This window comes from Sinocyclocheilus rhinocerous, unplaced genomic scaffold (genome assembly GCF_001515625.1).
Source record: "Sinocyclocheilus rhinocerous isolate Xijiao unplaced genomic scaffold, SAMN03320098_v1.1 scaffold1093, whole genome shotgun sequence".
Taxonomy (NCBI): Eukaryota; Metazoa; Chordata; class Actinopteri; order Cypriniformes; family Cyprinidae; genus Sinocyclocheilus; species Sinocyclocheilus rhinocerous.
In genome coordinates, this window is record NW_015626381.1 from 1,035,565 (window position 1) to 1,044,145 (window position 8,581).

General features: G+C 39.4%; 1 protein-coding gene across 1 annotated transcript in view; it reads right to left on the reverse strand.

Annotated features, from left to right (window-relative positions):
* The window catches only part of fbn1 (fibrillin 1), an 82,522-nt gene that overhangs the window by 16,441 nt on the left and 57,500 nt on the right, over positions 1-8,581 (reverse strand). The window contains 12 exon segments of the mRNA XM_016518610.1: positions 546-671; positions 739-798; positions 1,644-1,769; positions 3,751-3,870; positions 3,948-4,073; positions 5,089-5,205; positions 5,871-5,990; positions 6,088-6,210; positions 6,558-6,683; positions 6,798-6,869; positions 7,972-8,130; positions 8,209-8,400. Of these exon segments, the coding sequence (XP_016374096.1) occupies positions 546-671; positions 739-798; positions 1,644-1,769; positions 3,751-3,870; positions 3,948-4,073; positions 5,089-5,205; positions 5,871-5,990; positions 6,088-6,210; positions 6,558-6,683; positions 6,798-6,869; positions 7,972-8,130; positions 8,209-8,400 (1,467 nt within the window).

Genomic DNA, 8,581 nt, shown 5'->3' on the forward strand with positions numbered 1-8,581 from the left:
ACTCACTCACTCACTCACACACACACACACTGACACTCACTCACACACACACACACACACACACACAGAGAGAGAGACTGATACACACACACACACTGACACTCACTCACACACACACACACACACACACACAGAGAGAGAGACTGATACACACACACACACTGACACTCACTCACACACACACACACACACACACACATACACATGTGAGCTCACGTTCAACACACTCCCCATCAGCCTGATTTAATAAGATAATATTCAGTAATATTATTGATTTAACTGCAACAAAACCTGAACTGATTTGATCTGAATAATGACACTATTGTCTCCTGAAATTTAATTAGTTTCATAATTGAAAAATTTTACAAGATTTTAATGCCACTGTTATTGAACAAAACTGAATCAACATTAAACTGAATTGAATTGACACTGAACTGAATCAACAATGAACTGAATTGATATAGAGCTGCTTTAAATCTGAAATTGAACTTGTTTAGTAATTCATGAATATTAGTAAATGTTACTGGACATGATGGGTTTAAAACCTTCACAGTTGATCCCAGTGAAGTCGAGCCGGTATCCGAAGGGGCATTCGCAGCGGAACGTCCCGTCGGTGTTGATGCAGTGGCCGTTCCTGCAGATGCCGGGGTTTTCTGAACACTCGTCCACATCTGAAACACAACTGATCAGTCTGTGCTCACAAACACACGAGTGTGAGTCTGATTCAGAGACACTCACCCACAGTCGTGTCGTGTACAGTGGGGATTTTACCAGGTGCAGGACACAGAGTTTTGTATGCTGTTGAAACACACACACACACACACACAATAACAATTACTGCCATCACGTCATGTGAGTGTGGGTGTGAGTGTGTGTGTGTGCGAGTGTGTGTGTGTATCAGTCTCTCTCTCTGTGTGTGTGTGTGTGTGTGTGTGTGAGTGAGTGTCAGTGTGTGTGTGTGTATCAGTCACGCGTGTGTTTGTGCTGTTGAGAAAGAGATGGGCGGCTATGTTGCTGTTATTACCCTGAGGCCTGTTTTTCATTTACAGAAGCCTTTACACCCTCTAAACACACACACACACACACACACATACACATACACACACACACACATCTCTCACACACACACACACAGGTTTGTTTTTGTGAAAAGTGTGGACATCCCATAGGCGTAATGGTTTTTATACTGTACAAACTGTATGTGGTATTGTCCTACACCAACCCTACCCCTAAACCTACCCCTCACAGGAAACTTTGTGCTATTTCAGATTTTCAATACACTCCATTCTGTGTGATTTATAAGCGTTTTGAAAAGTGGGGACATGGGGTAATGTCCTGAAAAGTCACCTTCTCCTTGTAATACCTATGTCATACCCTTGTCATTATACAAATTTATGTCCTCATTTGTCACAAAAACGCGCACACACACACACACACACACACACACACACACCCTGTCCTGTCCATGGAGTCAGAATGGAAAGTGTGAGCAAGTGAAGACAACAAATGCACGAACAGCCTTGTGTTCTGTTTCCTTCCTACATCATGAGGAACAAATCATTCACTCATTAAACATGACGAGATTCCTGACTGATGACCTGCAGCATCACGAAATTGTGGGATATATATCTGCGATAACTCACCCACACATCTCTTTCCGGTCGAGGACAGCTGGAATCCCTCCGGACACTCGCACCTGAAGCTGCCTGGCGTGTTCACACACTTGCCAAAGATGCAGATCTCTGCCGTCTGAGAGCATTCGTCGATATCTGAGCAAACACACACATGGATGAAGCGGTTTGAAATTTGCTGTCAACCAGTGTTAATTTTGACAGGCATTTTTTATTTAGTCTTAGTCTTTATCTTCAGATGAAAATGCTTAATAGTCTTAGTCACATTTTAGTCATTTGAGTCTTTCATAGTTTTAGTTGACGAAAAGTCATTGCATTTTTGTCAACTACTATTTTATATGTAGTCTTCAAACAAAAAAAGTCATTAATTCTTCTCTCTTTAGACCAAATCAATTAAGCTTTTGAATTTGAATCAAGGATTGAATTTGGAAAAACTTGAATAAATGATGACAATTTTCATTTTTGGGTGAACTATCCCTTTAACAGTAGTGAAACGGGAGCAACTTATAAAAATTATAGTTGTTCATATATAATATATGTAATTTATAATTTTTGAAAAAGAAGCAGAATAAGACAAATACGAAAGAGATACAAATTAAACTCATTTTTCAGATATAGTAGGCTTACTTGACATATTTATTTAACATCTTTTGTTGGTTAACATTAATGACACGGATAGGTACTCAATTAGGAACGCTGTCCCTTTAAGACGGAAGGCATGCATGTAATACTGACACACGCTCAGTTTTCACCCACCTGTTTACGTTAACTTAATCCATAACCGACTGTATTTACGTGAGATACTCTACACGATAGACATTTGGACTGCTGTGTGTGTATTTGAGCGCTGGTCAAGACAGTAGCCTATAGGATGTATTTTGAATGTCTGGTAGTCCTCAAATAACATTATAGTCCCGTCTCGTCTTGTTAACGAAGTCGTGGCATAAATTTCGACAATTTCCAACAAGTGAAATTCCCGCTCAGCTGTCAACTCATCATCATAGGTAAGTCGCAATGGCAAAGAATAAAACTATAGGCTTACATAAAAATGAATAGACTATATTGGCCTATACACTAAATATATTTCACTTAAATCATTGACAAATTAACAAAACGAAAGAAAAAAAAAATGTGCTGAGTTTCGGTTCATTGTGACGCGATCCAAAGTTCACGCAAAGGAAAACGAGACGGCAGAAAGCAGTTTTATTTATTTTGCAAAAGCTCGACAGTTTTGAATTTTGAATGTTTTGCTTCTATCTGTATAACCAACCAGCGTTGATATGACCATATCGCGCCGACACAGACACAACATATTTTGCGACATTGCAGCCTGTTCATTATCAATATAAAATACAGTTAAAGAAACATATAAAAAGTTGCACTGCTCTGTTGTGTTCAGCGTGACCACACTGTGCTGATATAGCCGATGTGAAGGAGTGAAGTACAAAGCCTAGGCTATAACATAATAATATTTTAGCATCCAGATTTTTTGAGTAAAGAAAATGCTGTACTTTATTATTATTATAGGCAAAGAAAAGGTTTAAAAATAACGTTATTAACCGGTATTTTTTCTAGGCAAACCGGTTTCGGAACGATAATAATACAGAGGAACACAAATGTTAAAATATCGATTCTGCTCGCAGTGAACCGATTGAATTTATTTTTTTCGTTTTCAAGCCCTGGTTATAAAACAGATAGTTCCGGTCCTTGATTCTGATTGGCTGAGCCGCGTTCAAAGCTGTTGTAAATGACTCTACAAAGTAACATACACCTTTGTTTACGTTTGTCTGTTGCTCGGCAACCACTTTGTTGCAACCACAACTGATTCTGAGGAGCTACATTGTTTGGTGGAAGAACACTGTTTTTATTAATATCATTACACTTTATTTGCTCTGTTTTATTTTGTGAAACCTTACTACGTATATGGAATAACCGTTTTATAAAAGCAGTAAGCCCCGTGAAGCCGTGGTTTACAGTGAATTTATAACAGCTTTGCTTCGTGCCTAACAACGCCCCTTAGCTGTTATAAATTCACTGCTTCTTGGGGCTTATTGCTTTATTTGAACACACTCGCTGTGAGCACTAGTCACTAGTGACCATCGTCCCGAGCCTCACTGACCTTCACACCTGTCGTTCTGCAGGAAGTATCCAGGAGGACAGATGCACCTGTAGGAGCCGTCCAGATTCTGGCACGTTCCCGGGCCACAGGTACCGGGGCTGATCAAACACTCGTTGATGTCTGAGCAGAAGAGACGTGATAATAAATACACACACACACATGCATTGGAGGTCCAGCAGAGCAGCTTCAGGACTCACCCACGCACATCCGGCCATCAGGAGATAGTTTATACCCGTCTAGACACACGCACACAAACGAGCCCACCGTGTTGATGCAGTTTCCGTTCCGACACAAGCCCCGGAGCGACGTGCACTCGTCTGTGTCTGAACGACGCAAACAAAACACAGCCGTTAAAGGATAAGTTCACTTCCAGATTAAAAATGTCCTGATAATATAATCAACCCGTGTCATCCAAGATGTTCATGTCTTTGTTTCTTCAGTCGCAAAGAAATTACGTTTTTTGAGGAAAACATTCCAGGACTTTTCTCCATATAGTGCACTTCAATGGTGGCCAACGATTTGAACATCAAAATGCAGTTTCAAAGAGCTCTACATGATCCCAGCCGAGGAATGAGGGTCTTATCTAGCAAAACAATCGCTCATTTTCTGAAAAAAATTTATATTTATACACTTTTTAACCACAAATGCTCAGCTAGCGTTAGCTCTGCAATGCGCATGCGTGACGTAGGCGGAAGCACCGACCCAGTGTTTACAAAGCCAACGTGCAAAAAAAAGTCAATGCCCTTTACAAAAAAAGGTAAAACAATGATGTTGAAGGATTTTAAAGTTGGAGGAGAAAATGAGATGGAGTTTTTAACCGAAGTACAAAGATGAAGAACTAACCGCGCGTGACCTTTCTAACAGGATTACGTAATGTGCGACAACGTGCATAGCAGAGCTAGAGCAAGCCGAGCATTTGTGGTTAAGAGAAAGAAAGAAATATTAATTTAAAAAGAAATGACTGATTGTTTCGCTAGATAAGACCCTTATTCCTCGGCTGGGATTGTTTAGAGTCATTTGAAGCTGCATTTTGGACTTTCAAATCATTGGCCACCATTGAAGTCCACTATATGGAGAAAAGTTTTTGAATGTTTTCCTCAAACTTAATTTCTTTGTGACTGAAGAAAGAAAGACATGAACATCTTGGATGACATGGAGGTGAGTGAACTTATCCACAAACACATGTCTGTCTGCTGTGGAATTAATAAATATTCTACACTTATTTATAAACTTTTAAATAACAGCTACATGCTTCAAGTCAACAGGAACGCAATAATGATGGTAAAAAAACAGTATCATCATTAAAACACCACTCGTTTAACACTTGTGTGTGTGTACCGATGCAGTCGTTGTTGTGTGACAGCTGGAATCCTGGGTAACACAGGCAGTTGTAGGAGCCCACAGTGTTCTTACAGGTTCCATTTCCACACGGCTGACGCTCGCACTCGTCCACATCTGAACACAGACCACAGACGGTCGGTTAGTTATGAACACAGACCACAGACGGTCGGTTAGTTATGAACACAGACCACAGACGGTCAGTTAGTTATGAACACACAGACCACAGATGGTCGGTTAGTTATGAACACAGACCACAGGTGGTCGGTTAGTTATGAACACGCAGACCACAGACAGTCGGTTAGTTATGAACACAGACCACAGACGGTCGGTTAGTTATGAACACACAGACGGGCGGCTCGTTATGGTTATGAACACACAGACCACAGACGGTCGGTTAGTTATGAACACAGACCACAGATGGTCGGTTAGTTATGAACACTGAGACCACAGACGGTCGGTTAGTTATGAACACAGACCACAGATGGTCGGTTAGTTATGAACACTGAGACCACAGACGGTCGGTTAGTTATGAACACAGACCACAGATGGTCAGTTAAGTTATGAACACGGATGGTCAGTTAGTTAGTAATTAACACAGACGGACAGTTATTTATTAACATAAACCATCAGTTAGTTATGAACATAGACCACAGACGATTAGTTGGTTATGAACACAGACCCCAGAAGGTTAGTTAGTTATCTACATGAGGATGTACCACAGACAGACATATGAGCAGACAGACAGACAGACAGATGGGTGTGTGAGGCTGATCTCTCACCGATACACAGGTCTGGCGTGGATTTGAAGCCGTTGGGGCAGATGCAGCGGTAACTACCCACCATGTCAATACACTGACCAGGACTGCAGATGTTTGGATTCTCAGCACACTCATTACGATCTGAGAGGAAGAGTCAAACATCATCATCATCATCATCATCATCATCATCACACACACTATGAGCAATATGAGATATTTCCATTACACACACACTCACCGACACACTGCTGGGTGGGAGTTTGCCGGTATCCAGGTTTACACTCGCAGCGGAAACTTCCAGGAACGTTCAGACAGACGGCGTTCTGCTGACACACCAGCCCATTCTGACACTCGTCAATATCTGCACACACATCATTCACAGAGCGCTGAGAGTGAATCATCTTATTTCATTCGCACAGATTGTCACAGATCCTGTCACATTTTTTGTTTGTTATTGCAGATTTTACTCTCCAGAGGGGCGTAACATGGACTCTTATTTGATAAAATACAGTCGTATCAAAGCGTTTCGGGGATATGTTTCACTATATTATAATGTTTGTTTATTATTTATTGAAATAAAACCATGAAATGTCATGATTTAAGGTTTTAAATTACTAACAGACATTTTATTTTCATAACAGGCTGACAGAGATATATGCAAACATATGATAATCTAAAATAAACAGGTATAATATTTAGAGCCCTTACCCTCACAGATCAGCAACTTGTCATTATAGACAAAACCCATCGGACATTCACAGCGGAAACTGCCGATCATGTTGATACACACGCCGTTCTCACACACACCAGGAATCTCACGGCACTCGTCGATGTCTGCGGTTCACACAGACACACACACACACACACACACACACACAGAGGATGGATGTGAAGTCTCGCAGACACAGAACTGTGTTTGAATGTCTTTGAGTGTGTCTGTGTGTTTACCAATGACTTGACCGGTGTAAATGTCAATGAAATATCCAGGTCTCTCACTTCCACACAGCACAGCGAACTCATCTGCAGCAGAGAACAGCATTACTGTCATGACTGTGTGTTTGTGGGATTTTTTAAAATCGATTTAAGGCTTTTTAAGACCTGCACAAAATTAAATGTATGAGAGGTAGGGAAAAGTCAATTAAAATACAGATTCTGACAAAACCTAAAACAAAACAAAAAAATCTTATAAAACATTTTAAGAGTCACAGTTATAAAAGATTATATTTATATTCATTTGAAAAAAAGAAAGAAAATTAGTGCTGTCAAACGATTAATCGTGATTAATCGCATCCAAAATAAAAGTTTTGTTTACATATGTGTGTGTACTGCGTATATTTATTATGTATATATAAATACACACACATGCATGTATATATTTCAGAAAAATATGCTTATATATCAAATATATTTTTTATATAATATAAATTATATGAACATAAATATATACATGTAAATACATGTACATATTTTCAAAATATATACTGTATGTGTGTGTGTTTATATATACATAATAAACATACACAGTACACACATATATTATGTAAACAAAAACTTTATTTTGGACGCGATTAATCGTTTGACAGCACTTATGAAAATATATATTTCAAATTATATATATGTATATACACACACACACACATAAATATATATATATTTATATACACTCACATATATACATATATATGCAATAGCACCATGAAACACACAGCCCTCATATTTAATAAAATCATAGCCTTTTAAAGTTAATCATCACATTAACCCATAGTAAAATTCCTGTTTTTCTGTCCAACAATTTAAAACCTATTGAAATTATAACTAATTTTCTTGACAATATAAGATCTTTAGGCCTTTTTTATAGCCTTAAACTTGGTAAAAAAAATAAATGTAAGATTTTAAAGACCCTGGTTCATTGCCAAATCCCTGACAATATTCAAGAAATGGATAAAAACCCCTCTCTCATGCATTTCACCATTTCTTCAACCCCTCTCTGTTCTCGTCTAGACATAAAGACGTTTGAAACTTTCTCATGCTATTTCCTCCTCAGATGAATGGCTTGTTGTATTCCTCATGTGCTTCAGATGAAAGCTTGTGCTAAATGAATGAATGTTAGTGTGTGTCTCACTGGTGCTGGGGACGGGACACTTCTCGCAGGGTTTATTCCAGGCCCGACCGATGTTGTATGAGCAGCAGCAGAACTTCTTGGTCATGTTGAAGGTCAGCTCTCCATCACATGTGGCGTTATAAGAGTAGTAGTTCCTGTAGCACAAGCTCTTCCTCATGTCTGAACACACAGCACAACAAACGCGTCACAGTCTGCTCTGAGGGAAACCGCTGGCGTGATGCGTGTAGCGTGACTCACCCATGCAGTTGTTTCCTCCGTTGATCTGCATGTACTCCGGAGGGCAGATGCAGGTGTAGTTCCCAATGGTGTTGTAACACTGACCCGGACCACAGATGCCGGGATGCTCACACTCATCCACATCTACACACACACAATTAATCAATATTTTAAGGCAGTGGCTATTTGCACTAAGTGTAAATAGTATATTTTCTTAGCAATAGATGCTATTTACACTAAGTGCAAATAGCAATGGATTCTATTTACACTAAGTGCAAATAGCAATGGATTCTATTTACACTAAGTGCAAATAGCAATGTATTCTATTTACACTGTGCAAATAGCAATGGATTCTATTTACACTGTGCAAATAGCAATGGATTCTATTTACACT